Raw genomic sequence first — 15,803 nt, forward strand, 5'->3', positions numbered from 1 at the left:
TGGCTGCTTTGAAGAAGAGAGATTTGAGGAGGTCAGATCAAATTCTCCATTTAGCCTCAGCCTCACATTTTCTTTTAGAATGGAGCGCTTTGAGTTGAGTGAACCACAAATTTCGGTGCATTGTAGATTTAGTTCCAATGGTGCAAAGGGGGATGGGGTGATCGTGTCAACTGCGGTAGTGATTGTGTCTGGGTAGTTTCACTGGATTAGTGCATGCTTGGAGACCTGTAACCGGGTTGCCTGTTCATTGCACTTTCCTGCGGTCTAGTGGACCAGTTCAGTGACAGCAAGTGTGTCGTCCCCGTTAGGGGCTGGCTGGGAGTACGTTTCCAAGTCGCTGCTAGGGTAGCAGAGCCGTGGCGGGAATGCATCCCATCCTAAAAAGGTGGGGGTGGGGGCTGTAGGCTTAAGTGGGCTGTATGTAGAATGCCTGGGGAGTCCCATGGGTGGGTTGTGCAAATGGGAACTCACAGCAGTGTTTGAGTGGTGTAGGGATGGGTACGGAGATGCTCATTGGTCGAGTGCGGGCATCTAGGCGGGATAACCTCAGGCATTGTCGAGAGCATGATGTGGGCATTACTTAAGGACAGGCGGAAAACGTGGAGATTCAGAGAGGAGTGTTAGGTGGCGGGTGACCAGGAGTATCAGAGCACCTGGGGGGAGAAAATAGGTGCAGAATTGTCGAGTGGTGGGGCACAGGTTTAGTCAGAAATGGGGTTCCACAGTATACGGCATCAGAGTAGTGAACATACCTTAATACTGACTTTAGTGGCCCTTCCCGGGCAAAACAGGCTCCAGCCTTGTCTGGGAGCCTTCAACGGGGGTTGATGCCGGCTTTGCCTGCCGGCTCAGAGAGGCCTGCTGGGGTTGGTTATACAGTGGCCAATCAAGTCCTTGAGGAGGCCGGGCTGCAAAGGGGGGGGGCTCGGATTGAGGCAAACCCTGATGGAGCCCTCTCTTGAGCAGCCCTCACTTCTCAAAAAGGGCTGCAGGATGAAAATGGGCACAGTGGAGAGTGAGTAGGGGAGGACCTCGACACAGACAGGATCCAGTTATATTCACCCAGAAGGTGACGTTTCCAGTGGCATTTTAATTTGCCAAGAAGCAATTTTTTCTGAGCATCAAAGCATTGAATAGAATATTGTACTTCGACAGGATGCACTCTCCAGTGCATTTATTAGGAAAATAACATCAGTGTTGTTTAAGTTCAATCTTTCAACAAAGTTTGATGGCATCAATGACAAAAGACAAATTTAATGTAACATAAATATCAAGGTGGGCCAATGAGGAAATAAACAATAAATCATTTGGTGCACGGCTTCAGAGCCTTGACTTAAACTCAGTGGCAGAACTACTGTGCTATGCTCCCATGTAGTATTCTAGCAGTTAAAACAATCACATTCTCTACAAAAAGGTAAAAGGCCTTAACCAATTTAGCCTACATGGCTAACAAACGTGAACCCTTAAATCTGCAAATGTAATTCTCCAAATGAAATATTCAATCCTTGGCAAAAGAGTACACTATCTACAGTTCCCAGATGCTAAATCTCAAGACGACCATAAATACCTTCCATTCTGAAAAGCACCGAAATGCTTTTTGTATAATGTGATTCCTACATCTCCCACTTTGGCAAAAAGATGAACAGCACTTGGAAAAATCTTAAGGTAAAATGTAATTTTGAGATTAAAAGACCCATCCTAGTCCACAGGTACAATACCCTTTGCATTTATGAAAATTGGTTTAAGAGCCTGAGCATTTCCTCAAGGGGTTTAGCAATCTTTCACTTGGTAAATCATCTGATCCTGGACCAGAAACAAATATTAATTGTGGATCCTTGCTAAGTCCTATGTTCCCTATGGTCAATGCATCCTGGTAACAGATGCAAATCCACTGGCACAGATGACTGCGAGTGCTCCAATGGGCGATGGCAGTTTTTAGATGAATCTGGTAGGGTACAGCCTGCTGTGCCGAGGAAGTGTTCCTGTAAGTGACCTATGTAAATCTAAGGGGAGGGCTATTGTTGCTAGAACCAGATAGAACCACTTAGTGAATGTTATATGGGATTCTTATCAGCATCTACATGAGCGAAAACCCACAAAAAAGGAATGGGACAGTCCTCCAAGGTATGTGCGATGTCACAGGCTTAGAAAAAAAATGCAACCCTGTGATTGAGAGCATATAGGATCAGAGGGTATGCATCCTTGTTGACCCCGAGGTGCATTCCTGAAATACAGAAGATGACAACTACCCTCAGAGGAAATGTGAGAAACTCTGCTGGTGTCTACCAAACAGAAGAAATGTACCATTAGCCATCACTTTCCTGAAACCGGGACAATCACCGTGCCCCAAGCTCTTCAAGATTCCCTTCTTCCATGAAGACTTGATGGCCTGATCTGATGCAGTGCCAAATGATATGGCAGCACTGGACCTCAAAAGCACCAACAGCCCACAAAAAGAAAAGTATAGACGGCACAAACAAGGTCACTTTTTATGTTTTCTGGGTTGAAACAATGGTACTCTGAGAATGCCATCGCTTACAGGGCTGCCTCTGCTGGACACAGGCTGCATGTCATATCATTGGAGCAGGCAGCTTCAATGAACCAGTCAGCTGCAAGGTCCAAGCAGTAGTTCTCTTATGAACAGCATCACCATCTAAGGTTACACAGCAGTCCTTGCTTAAACATCCACTTCTTCAAAACCATAATTTCACACCCAAAGCTAGCATGTACTTCTTTCAACCTAGCACCAATCCTCATCGCCTCATGCATTATGCTCACATATAAAGTATAATGATGGCCCAAATCTATAGATTAATATTGCTGAAAGTATGCATTTTTCTCTGAGATCCATCAGTGCTCAGTAATTACCACAAATAAAATAGTACAGTAGATATAAAAATCAACAAAAATGTAGTCATTACATCATTACTGTAGAAAGCAATATATGTTCTTACTGGACTTTGAAGTATCATTGAGACCCTTTTCTTCTGCTCCATCATGTTGAAATCCTGACGAAGATCAGGGGCCATGTTCCTCTCTCTCAAGTAGTCTGGGTTATTTTCATCAACTCTGTCAAAGTAACTTTCCTTATGGGGAACAGTTGTGGGAGGTGGTGCAGTCACCTCTGCACCCGAATTACCATTCATGGCACAATTTGATTAATTCCTGAACATAAAAACACAAAAATATGGTTGGAGTGAAATGATCATGGTCAAGTTCAAATATCCTTAAATAATGCATAGCATAAAGTAGTTTAGCCAACAAGGACTGTTTCCAACATACTTGGATATACTCTTCTAAATAAATTATAATTGGAAATTAATGCATTTCTGGTATGGAGCCTATTCTTAATAATGAAATGGTCTCAACAAACTTACAACTCATATTGTAGCTCCACTAACTGCCTTTTGTGAGCACCCGAATGCCCAAGACAATGCTTTCGAAATAAGAGCCTTTAAATGTATTGGTCAAATCAACACCCTCCAGAAGAGAAGAACAAGTTACTTTCTTACATGGTAACGTTCTTTCGATGGGATGGTCCGACGACGTATTCCATATCTATGACATGTAATCACCACAGCTGTGCTGCTTCGGAAACTTTTTCGGCGTCTGCGCCCTGCGTCGATGACGTCGATGCGCCGTTGTCGAGGGCCTCCTCCGACGTCCGACGTCATCCGATGTGATAAGTAGGACGCACGACGCCCGTAGACTCAGTTGTAGTTTTTTCCCCCAGAACGTGTGACACTAGTAAACTGCCAGTCAGACACAAAGCCTTGCAGAACGTAAGCTGCAATCGCAAAAGAAATTCTGCAGCGGGGAAGGCAGGGCGGGAGCGATATGGAATACGTCGTCGGACCATCCCATCGAAAGAACGTTACCAGGTAAGAAAGTAACTTGTTCTTCGAGGGGATTGGGTCCTCCGACGTATTCCATATCTATGACAGACTCCCAAAGCAGTACCAGAGCAAGGAGGAGGGAAAGAATTTAGAATCAAAATTTAGAATAGCCAATCAAATAGCAGAGCAAATGACCGCCTTGCCAAAGGCCAGATCCTGTGCTCGGATGGAATCGAGGGAATAGTGACGTACAAATGTATGTACTGAAGCCCAGGTGGCTGCATCACAGATGTTGCGAATAGGAACACCCCTCTGCAGGGCAGTAGACGCAGCCATACCCCTGGTAGAATGGGCCCGCAAGCCAGCCGGTGGGTCCTTACCCGCCAAGCGGTAGCACTCCGAGATGGCCAAAATAATCCAGCGAGACAAAGTCTGTTTCGTCACAGCTTGCCCCAAACGCTTTCCAGCGTAACCAATAAAGAGTTGATCGTCCACTCTGACCCGGGACATGCGTGAAACATAAAAGCTTAAAGCTCTCCTAGGATCAAGCCTATGGAGCCTCTCCTCTTCCTTACCAGGATGCGGAGGAGGATAGAATGCCGGAAGAACAACCTTCTGGGCCAAATGAAATTCCGTCGCTACCTTCGGAAGAAAAGAAGGACGAACTCTAAGGACAACCCTGTCCTTGTGAAATACAGTGAAGGGAGGCTTAACCGAAAGTGCCTGTAACTCACTCACTCTGCGAGCGGAAGTAACCGCAACTAAAAACACAGTTTTCAGAGTTAACAGCCTCAAAGGGCAAGAATGTAAAGGCTCAAACGGAGCACCCATAAGAAACTTAAGAACAAGGTTTAAATTCCAACCGGGCACCAGGAAAGGTGACGGAGGGACACATTAGTGAGCCCTTTCAGAAACTGTGAAATCAAAGGGATTTTAAAGTAAGAACACTCTTCAGACGAGCGCTTAAAGATGGACAGCGCCGCCAGGTAACCTTTAACGGTACCCACTTGCAAGCCCCTGTGGGCCAAAGAAAGTAAAAAGGACAGAACCATGGGGATGTCACATGCAAAAGGATCCACATTCTGAACTCTGCACCAGTCGCAGAACTTACGCCAACGGCAACGGTACAGACACTTTGTTGCTGGCCTTCGGGCCGAAAGCAACACCTCCATCACGTCCTCAGGGAGGTCCCAATCCTTATACCTCAACCTTTCAGAAGCCAAGCGTGAAGGTTGAGGGATCTGACCTCCGGATGGAGAACCTGACCCCCCCCCTCCCGTGAGAGCAGATCGTCTCGGTAGGGTAGACGACGTGGAGGGCAGATGGATAAGTCGAGAAGGTCCGGGTACCACGTCCTCCGAGCCCACGCTGGGGCAATGAGGATCATCCGGGAACCGAACTTCCGTAACCTCCGCAGCACTTGCGGGATGACGGGGACTGGAGGAAAAGCGTACAGCAGCGGGAATGACCACTCCACCACGAACGCGTTTCCTAAGGCTCCGTTTGGAGGAAATTCCCGCGAGCAAAACCTTTTCGCACTTCCGGTTGACACTGGAGGCGAAGAGATCCACTTGAGGGGTCCCCCAAAGGGCGAAGATCTCCAGGAGAATCTTCTGAGCCACCTCCCACTCGTGAGAGATTGCGCGCTGCCTGCTCAGAGCGTCCGCCGTCACGTTTTCGTCTCCGGCCAGATGAACTGCCGAGATCGAAACTTCCTGCTGGATGGCCCAGAACTCGAGCTGCATCGCCTCCCTGCACAGAGGAAGAGACCCTGCCCCCCCCCCTTTTTGTTGAGGTAGTGCATGGCCACTGTATTGTCCGTCAGGATCAGGACACTCTTTCCTCGCACAGTCGGCAGAAAAGCCTTCAGGGCCAGCCTGATGGCCCTCAGCTCCAAAAGATTGATATGGAGTCTGGACTCCGACGGAGACCAACGACCGCTGACTGTCAGCCCGTTGGCATGAGCTCCCCATCCCGTGAGGGATGCATCCGTCACGATCGTCACCTCCGGCCAGGGAAGCCAAAATGGAGCCCCCTTCATCAAGTTGCCTTCGACGGCCCACCACAGAAGGTCCCGGGCGACCGAGGGCGGCACCTGAACCGGGTCCGACATCCTGCCGGAGGACTGCGACCATTGCGTCTTGAGTGCCCACTGCAAAGATCTCATCCGCAGGCGAGCCTCTGGCACCAGAAGAATGCAGGATGCCATGAGGCCGAGCAACCTCAAGAACTCTAATGCAGGGAGCGTCTGGGCATGCTGAAACTTGTGCACCATCTGCTGAATGTGAAGAGCCCTCACCTGGGGAGGAAAACACTGCCCCAGGGAAGTGTCGAGCACTGCTCCGATGTACTGGAGCCACTGTGTTGGCGTCAAATGGGACTTCTTTAAATTGAGGGAGAAGCCCAGCCTGTGAAGGGAGCGGCAGGTGACGGACAGATGATCCAGGATTTGCTCGGGAGAGCTCCCCCTGATCAACCAATCGTCCAGGTAGGGGTAGACGTGAATCCCCCCTTGCCTGAGATGCGCTGCCACCACCATCATGAGCTTGGTGAAAACCCTTGGGGCGGAGGTCAATCCGAACGGCAGGACCCGAAACTGAAAGTGCGAGTCGCCAACCGTGAACCTCAGGTACTTCTTGTGCTTGGGATGGATCGGCACATGGAAGTAAGCATCCTTGAGGTCGAGTGACACCAACCAGTCCTGAAGCTGAAGGGCCTGGAGGACTTGAAAGAGAGTAACCATCTTGAACTTGTCCTTCCTGAGGAGTTTGTTCAAACCGCGCAAGTCCATGATGGGTCTCAATCCCCCGTCTTTCTTCGAAATCAAAAAATAAGGGGAATACCATCCCTTGTTCCTCTCCACTACAGGCACCAGTTCTATGGCGCCTTTCTCCAGCAGGGCTTGAATTTCCTGCGCAAGGAGCGGATCCGGACTCTGCAAAGAGAGGTTCCCCGGTGGATTGTCGCGAGGCCTGTGCCGAAAGGGAAGACAGTAGCCGTGGGTTATGATCTCCAGAACCCACACATCTGAAGTAATGGCTTGCCACTCTACAAGATGCTGCGCCAGCCTTCCCCCCAACCGGCGAACCATGGGACATGGCCTCACGACTGAGTGGGAGCGGCTGCAGCGTTACCTGAGGGCAAAGAGGCAACTGCCCGAGCGGCCTTGGCACCACGGGTACCCTGTCGTCCACCTCTGGTACCCCTGCGGTGGCCTCTTTGACTGCCAGCTCCTCTCGCTTTACTGAAGAATGAGTAATAGCGAAAGGAACCACCCCTCCACTGCTGTCCCCTAGGACGAAAAGGCAGAGGTTGGCGAACTGCAGCGCCCAACGACTTTGCTGCAGCTTTTGAGGTCTGCAACCTCTCAAGGCTCTCGTCAGCCTTGCTGCCAAAAAGGTGTTCACCGTCAAAGGGCATGTTGAGGAGCCGGGACTGCACATCAGGAGCAAACCCCGACTTCCGCAACCACGCAAACCTGCGTATCACAGTGCTCGCCGCCATGGACCTACTGACGCATTCAGCTAAATCCAAACCCGACTGAACAGACTCACACATGGCATCCTTACCATCCTGGACCATAGCAAGGAAACCATCCCGTTCGTCCCCTTCGGGAATATGTTCAGCCGCTAACGCAACACAGTTCCACAGAGTGTGTGAAACGAGACAAGGCACAAATGGAGTTGGCCGCCTGAAGCGCCATACCACCAGAAGAAAACCCTTTCTTCGCCCAGCCATCAAAACGTTTGTCGTCCCCATCAGGAGGGATGGTAGGGTACGACGCCTGCTTTGCCGGGGCCGTGGCCGCCTGCACCACCAAACTCTCCGGAGTGGGGTGCCTGGTCAAGTAGCAGGGGTCGCTACTGGCTGGACAGTATTTTCGCGACAAGGATCTGCCCACCGCCGGGAGACTCTCCGGAGCAGTCCAAGCCGCCGCCACCCTTCTCTGTAAAGCCATATGGAACGGCAGTACCGGGTCAGTTGGGGGACCAACATCAAGGATGTCCGTCAGATCATCCTGCACAAACTCCCCTGGGGGAGCAGACCATCCCAAGTACTCAGAAACCCTAGCCTTAAGGCGCCGGTACGAGGAATCGGCATGAGAGCCAGGCTCAGGCCTACAAAACTCCACCTCCGGAGAGGTGTCCACAGTCCACTGGCATCATGCAGTGACTGTCTCAAATCGTCAAACTGACAATGGCCTGAGACAATTTCATCTGGAACCTGACTAGGAACCAGGCCATCAGAATCCTCATCCGCCTCTGAAATATAGTCCAGGTGGCGAAAAGAAGGCACCCGAGAGTGCTTGCTCTTAACCAGAGCCTTCCTAGGGGGTGCTCCCGTGCCACGGGGTACCTCCGACACGAAAGGCGTCGATGGCGTCGAGCGAATCGGCGCCGGCGTCGAGAGAACCGGCATCGGCGCCGAGAGGATCGGCGTCGACGTCAGACGCAGCGCCTCCAGCATCGGCGGCGTCGACACAGTCCTCGAGGCCGGAGCCCCGAGCGTGTCCCTCGACGACCCGAGCGTCGACGACTTCCTCGAAGCCGGAGCCTCGAGAAAGCCTGTCGACGCCCTCAACGCCTCAGACGTCGATGTCTTCCTCGAAGACCTCACAGGTGCACACGGTCTCGAACGCGTCGAGGACTGGGACCTGGAACGGGTACGGCGAGAACGAGTCTCCTTGTCCGAACGGGACCTCTCCCGTGACTCGTGCCGACCACTCCTGCGAGCGGTGTCTCTCGACCTCTCACGACCGACCCCACTCGGGGGCGCGGACGGCTTAGTACCCTGCGACTCAAGAATCGCCAGCATTTTCTTCCCGAAGGAAGCCCATTCCTCCGGCGTCGCACGGCTGGTGGGGTAAGCGACGTGCCGGGCAGAGTCCTCCGAGGAGGACCCGGAAGACGACCGGTGACGGCGCTTCCGAGAACGCCTCGAAGAGGCTGAGGAGTGGCGAGACCGACTCCTAGAAGGAGACCCACGAGACTTCCGACGATGACGCGGAGAGTCACCCCTCGAATCATCCATCGAAAGCCCCGCAGACTTCGACTTCCTGAGCTTGGACACCCGACCTACCGACAACTTCTTCTTACGTTCGCGTAAGGCTTTGGACGTGAGCGACTGGCAGTCGATACAGTCATCCGTGTCGTGGGCCTCCCCCGAGGCACCAGAGGCAGGCGTTGTGCGAGTCTGTCACCGACATCTTGGACCCACACTCCCCGCACTTATTGAAACCCGGACGTGGGGTCGAAGACGAAGTAGAAGACATCTTCACACGAAGGATTTGCACAAAACGAATAGGTTCGAAGAACCGAGAAGAACAGAACTCCAAAGAGTCGAGGCGTGAACCGAGAATCACGAAGCAACACGTTCGCGGAAAAAACGGAACTGAGGCTGCGGGCGTCGTGCGTCCTACTTATCACATCGGATGACGTCGGACGTCGGAGGAGGCCCTCGACGACGGCGCATCGACGTCATCGACGCAGGACGCAGGAGCCGAAAAAAGTTTCCGAAGCAGCACAGCTGTGGTGATTACATGTCAGATATGGAATACGTCGGAGGACCCAATCCCCCTCGAAACCTAGTTTAAGATGCTCCTGATCTTGAGCACATTATGTATATAAACCAAACTATTGAAAAACACAGCAGGTCCTCTACACAGCTTAACTGACAAGTCAGTAGCCAATGCAGCCTTCCGCACATCTGGCTAGTATCTTCGATGAAAAGGAATACAGCTTAGTTCCACCACTTCATGCCCAGACAAGCAACGTGGCTGGCATTTATGTTTAACATTTTTTGTAATGCCCAAACTCAAGGGTATTGCACTGTTTCTACAGAATACACAGGTTACTAACAGTAGACACCAGATGGTACAGGCAAGATAGGGTAAGGTCAAAGCAGGTAGAAGTGGAAACTGTTGTAAATCATTTATTCAAGAGCCAGGTTTTCACCAATTTCTTGAAGATTGAATAGGAAGTTTCAGCGCAGATGCTTGGGGGTAACAGTTCCAGAGTGAGGGGGCTGTGACAGCAAAAAGACGCCTCCAGCTCTGGCCTTTTTGAATCTTGGAGTGACAAGAGCTGTGCTGGTGGAAGAGCGGAGAACACGTGGATAGTGTTTCATTGATATACTCTTGCTTAAATACACAGGGGCAACATTGTAGATGCATCAATGTGATAGTGTCAGAGTTTTAAACTCGATTGAAGCTTTAATGGGTAGCCAGTGGGTTTTGCGCCCAAGGCTGCACGCAGAACTTTGTTTTGGAGGAGTTGCAGCTTGGATACGTTTGTTGCAGAGGTGCCCAAAAGAAGCACGTTACAATAGTCAAGTTTGCTGATAATAACGTGAGGCAATTGGTTGGGCACAGAAATGGTCTATTCAGGGAAATGTGTTTCATGGTGTAGGCTGTTGAGGATACCAGGGCATTAATGTGCTTGAACATGTTAAGTCCAGCGTCCAAATAGACCTCCAGGGTCTTTTCTTGTCTGAGAACTGGCATGGAGGTGTCATCAATAAAGAAGGAGGAGGAGGAGGAGAAGGCTGGGGTAGGCTTGCTGAGGTGATGAGGAGCCCACAATTAGTTAAGTTTTATCATTCAGACAGATTGTGAGTGGCCTTCCAATTTTCGACCTCACAATGGTTCTCAGTGATAGGAGTATTTGTGTATCATCCACAAAGTTAGTATGAGTGATGTAAATGGAATCAATAATATCGAGTAGTGGCTTGGTGTAGGTATTGTAGAGGGTGGGAGACAGGCAGGGTTCAAGTAAGTAATTATGTGCAGAGTGCATGTGGCGAACTTGCATTTATTCCAGAGGGAGACCAACCTATGCCTGGCTAACAGCTTGAATTTTGCTCCTGACTCGATTTGACTGTTGATTGTGAGGTGAGGCTTGCTTGCCCACTTCTGAATGTTCTAGAGTTGTTCCCCAGGTCAGTAGCCACAAACAATCTACACATAAAACAATGCAGTGAAATAATTAAGTCAGTACATGTGGTCCAAATAAACAATACAACAAATAGCAGCATGTATAGGGATTTGTCAAACTTATCAGAATTATTGCACTACCCCATAATGATGCTAACCCACTCCCCTCTTCAGCTACCATCACCTTACTACCTCCGGAGAACTCTGGTGCCATTCATTGGATGGGGACGCTTAGACGCATGTCAGCAGACAAATGATTAAATAGGATGCTGGACTAAACCGGAGTGGGTTGCTCATGTCCGAATTGGTGGTACCACATGATCAATTGGTAAAGTCTGGTGAGAATATGCTATGTGGGGCAATAATCAGTTTACAAGTAGGGACCTTGCTTAACAAATTCATGGGGTCGACTAAAAGCTCCCATGTGTTCAGTGCTGGGACATTAGAAGTAGTAGTTAACAACATCAATGGCACATGCTGCTCATGGAGAAAATAAAATTAGTTATGTTCATTTATACTGTGCAACCGCTGCCATTTTCATGGTTGCCAAGCACTCCAATATCCATTACTTTGCAGCATCAACACCATTCCTGAAGTCGCTTAAATAGGGCAAGGCGGCCCTATTTAAGATGCTGACACTATCCACATTTTTATATGCCCTATAGAACGCACTGCTCCCCACTCAGAGGAAGGTTTTTGGGGAAAGTGTGGAAATTGAGGGATCCTTCAGGGGGCTCTTATGAGGGGTGGGGGAACAACCGCGGGTGGCACTGAACACGTTACAGCAGTCAGTCTGGGAAGGGGGAATAGGCTTGCCCAACCTGCGCAGATATTACAGGGCAGCCCAGCTGGGGACGGTGAACGACTGGTTACATGGGGACTAGTCACTCTTGCACAATGCATCAGAACGGAAAAGGATGAAAGGCCGGTCGCCCAGCCTGAGAAAAGCGGTCTTAAATGTTTGGAGTGTTTAGCTGCCAAGATTGGACAAAATGTCACAATATGAATCAAAGATTCGGTTTTTGTCACGTCGTTACAATGCCGACAATGTTTAACCGTTGATTGGCCCCGAGTTGCACAGATCTCATTGGTCGGTGTAAATTGAGACGAGTTCTCAAGAATAGATTTCTGACCTTTGTCAGGGAATTGTATTAGATATTCACACAGTGAGTTTAGCTTCCAACTTTCTAAAGGCAAATTAGCTACAGCGTGATAAGTACTTGCTGTTTCTTACGTTGATATCCAATCATTCTCCAGCAATTTTCTTTTAACCCGTAATGGGTTAGACGTTAGTTGCTCGATGGAGCTGCCGATCACTTCCAAAATATTTAACATAGAAATACGCCAAGCAGTCAAGGAATATACTGTAAGGAACTTAATCTTGCATAAGTCTTACTTTGTTTTCATAACAGAGCAAAACAAGACACAACAAACAGATTAATTAAAAAATAAAAAACATTCCTGAAGTATAGGTATGGTGTTTTGGAGCCCTAGATGCAGAACACATTTTTGGGAGCATGGCTCTTAACGAAACTGTTCCATTAAATCGAAGACAAAAAAATGAAAGTAGGTGCATATTGCCTACTAGAAGGAAAAGAAGCTTAAAATGCACAGCCAACCTGCTTGTACTAACCTATTTTGCACTGTATTGGTAGGGGGTTAGGCACAGCTGTATTTCACATAAGATTAGCAAACAGCATCTTTAGCATGCCTTAAGCAAGGCAATCTGCTTTTGAAAACCTCTGTCAATATAAAGCAGCCCAGGACCCTACTTGGTCCATAGGTGAGCTCAATGCTCATTTATACAGTTTGGCGAGGCTTTCCATATGGAAGCTCAGGGCTTGTCTATATCAGAAAACCTAATACTAAAACAAGATTATTTTGATTGACATATTTGGTACCAGGACAAATTAATTTTAATGATAGCATACCATACGTCTGAGAGGTTAGCATTCCTGCATGCCATATCAATGCCTTTTGAATTATTATATAGTATTGAAAAATCCAACTACTTTTTCGCAGGGGTTAGGCAGATTCTCCAACTTTAGGCTTGGTCTACATGATCATCGGTGAATGAGCGAGATGCAATTAAAATAAAAAAAAAAATAAAGGAGACATGCACTTGCTATGCACAGTCACAGCAGGAAGCTACCACAATGCAGAAGGACTTCTTCATCCAGAATCCTTTTATTAACCACTATAACAGGGAGAGTGGTGTGAGGTAACAAGAAGTGCAACCCTATGGACGTTCTTACCCATTAAAGATCGCTTTTTTTTGCACTTTTTGGAGAGTAACTTCAATGTTCCAAGAGAATATTCTGGCCGCTAATAAAGAAATGTAAGTCTCCACATCATTTTGATTCAGGAAAGAATCTTGCCTCATCTGTGAAAGGCGAATCACTAACAGACAACACTTCCAAGTAAGAATGTTGGGTGTCATCTGGTGAGGATGGAAATATTGGATATAGGACACTGAAGTTGTTAATGAAGGTATGTAAGCCATCTCAGATGAAGCATGGGAACATGCAGAAGGGGGTGACAACGCTAAGGTGTATTATGCAAGTTTGGAAGCAATCTGGAGCACTGTTATTGGCTTCCAGAGGGCTACGCAACACTGTCTCTAAGTCTCCCCATGATGCCCAAGTTAGGAGTCTTCAGCAAAGGGCCAAAAGCGTTAAAGGGCATCTCCCTGTTTAGGCATGAGCGGGCTGGTAAAGGCCAATGGCCGGAACCTCTGCTTGATCCAAAACTTCACCAAGCTCCTTCTTGACCAGTCTCCTATTTCCATGCATAAGGATCTTCTACCCATTCACTATGCATTCACTGTGGAGCTTCATTACCTCACAGGACAAGTAATACTTCTGTTTTGGGACTGTTACCAGTCTTTTGGCTACCCACAGCACCCTTATAGCCCATCTCATAGCCCAACTCAGAACTTACACCTGCTTCTTCTCAGCCAGACATCCACCCCCTTGCCTTTCCCCTCACCCACCTATCCTCTTTTGGGCCACATTTCTTCAAGGTCTTCACTTGTCCATTTCTTCCACTCTTCATCATGCACCTTCGTCCTTCTCACTCTTCTCCTTCCATTCTCTCACTGCCTGCAGCCTTAACTAGGTCTAACTTTTGCTTCACTCATCCTCTTTACCCCTGCACCTACCCACTCATGTGGTAATCTCTTGAAATGGTTTTCACTTTAATTCATTCTCCTGTTCTGATCTCTCCATTGACCCCTCTCCTGATGCCTACATTGTTCACTTAACATCTTAATCCTGTCACTTTCTACTCCTCCAATCCTCTCTTTAATGACCAAGAGAAAATTCAGTCAGGACTTTTGCCCCTTACTTTGATGTGAGGACCGCTCTCCTGCCTCTCCCCTATTCCTGCCTCTACAAATGAGTGCTTTTTCTTATCTTCACTAGGCATGTATTGCTTCAATATTAAAGTTATTTACTGTAGTTACTAGATTACTCATAGTCCACAGTACCCTTTCCTCCAAACTTGTGGGCATCCCCCAACATGGGGACGGTACCGTAACCTTGGGCAGAGAAAAATTGAGATTTCCCTTTAAATTTAGTATAGCGCGTGGCCTCAGGCATTGGAATGCCCCGCCAAGGCCCCACCCTCTGACGCCTCACCTAAGTCCTATTAGAACACATCGGACGCTTAGATACCAGGCTAAATTTATTACATATTAGTCATTGGCAGTGGGACATGAGGAGGAAAGGGGACCGAGTACTCGAGTCACTACGGTAACTTTAATTACACATACGTCCAGCCCCCTTTCCTCCATCCTTATGGGTGATTCCACCGAACAAGGACATAGGGTGGAACTGTGATAACCTGCATCATATCTAGTACAAGAAAAAAGCTTCTTCAGAACCACCGGACCAAACTCTGAATTGCGCCTGAAGCTGGTGTCCGGTGATTAGGGTTAACAGAATGCCGGAGTAGCCCAAGCAGCCACCTTGCTGAGGACATCCCGAAAAGCATGTCTCTGAAACACAACAGCTGTGGCCTTGGCTCTGACAGCATGGGCATGTATCCCCCTCAGGAACAGGTCTGTCCACGGACGTGTACGCATCTGAATTGGCCCGACCCATCAAATGGCTGATGGAAGCATGGGAAGCCTGCAAGCTGGGGGTGGAGCCCCCAAAAGTAACAATGCCTTGGAATTGCTGAAGGATTGCGTCTGAACAAGTTACAACTTGAGGACTCTTGAGGTCCAAGGAATGCAGGGCCCTCTCTGCCTCGGACAGCGGGTTCCGGAAGAACACTGGCAGGCAGATCTCTTCATTCAGATGAAATGGAGAGACTACCCTAGGCAAGAGGATTGTGTGAGTGCGCAAGATGACCTTTCGTTGTGAAACAGGGTGAAGGGCTTGCACGAGGCCAACGTCTGCAGCTCACTAACCCAGTGTGCATAGTTCAGAGCCACCAGCAAAACTATCTGTAGTGTCAACAAGCGGATGTCCATAGAGGTCATTGGCTCAAAAGGCTTGTGCTACAAAGCTACAGGAACCACAATGAGGTCCCAGATTGGGTGCAGCCTATGCACCGGCGTAAAAAGCCTCAAAAACCCCTTAAGGTGGGCCTTAACCACTGGGTTGGCCGCAGAAAACATGCTATGGCGAATTCTTTAGCCCCAATGGTCGCTAAATAAGTGCGGCAAGTATGCACCTGAATTACAATGATCCAGGTTTGCTGAAAAAGCCAGTACATCATCCAGAGGACAGGTGACCGGTTCCAGACCCTTATGAGCCAAATGGCAGATCCATTTACTCTTATACTGGGACCTGGAAGAGGGCCTCCGGCCTGCTGAATGATGTCCCCAGTTATCATCCGGAAAATTGAGCATGATGAATACTGAGCTGGTCAGGAACCAGGCTGCCAGCGCCAGGTTGACCTTGTCCCGATGTTCCACCGTCCCACCCTGCTGAGTCAGGAATCCCCTGCTGGAGATGAGAAGGTGGACAGGACTAGAGCAGATCCGAAAACCAGGGAATTGAAGGCCAGTGGTGCCAATCAGGATGAGG

General features: G+C 48.9%; 1 protein-coding gene across 17 annotated transcripts in view; it reads right to left on the reverse strand.

Annotated features, from left to right (window-relative positions):
- LOC138516734 (alpha-adducin-like) overlaps positions 1–15,803 on the reverse strand; it is a 1,748,171-nt gene that overhangs the window by 1,401,693 nt on the left and 330,675 nt on the right. For all 17 annotated transcript variants that reach the window (XM_069632094.1, XM_069632098.1, XM_069632088.1 and 14 more), the window contains exon 3: positions 2,955–3,165. In XM_069632094.1, the coding sequence (XP_069488195.1) occupies positions 2,955–3,146 (192 nt within the window). In that variant the 5' untranslated portion in view covers positions 3,147–3,165. The remainder of the gene's footprint in view (positions 1–2,954; positions 3,166–15,803) is intronic.

The sequence above is a fragment of the Ambystoma mexicanum genome, chromosome 6q (assembly GCF_040938575.1).
Source record: "Ambystoma mexicanum isolate Mex_15411 chromosome 6q, UKY_AmexF1_1, whole genome shotgun sequence".
NCBI classification, from domain to species: Eukaryota; Metazoa; Chordata; class Amphibia; order Caudata; family Ambystomatidae; genus Ambystoma; species Ambystoma mexicanum.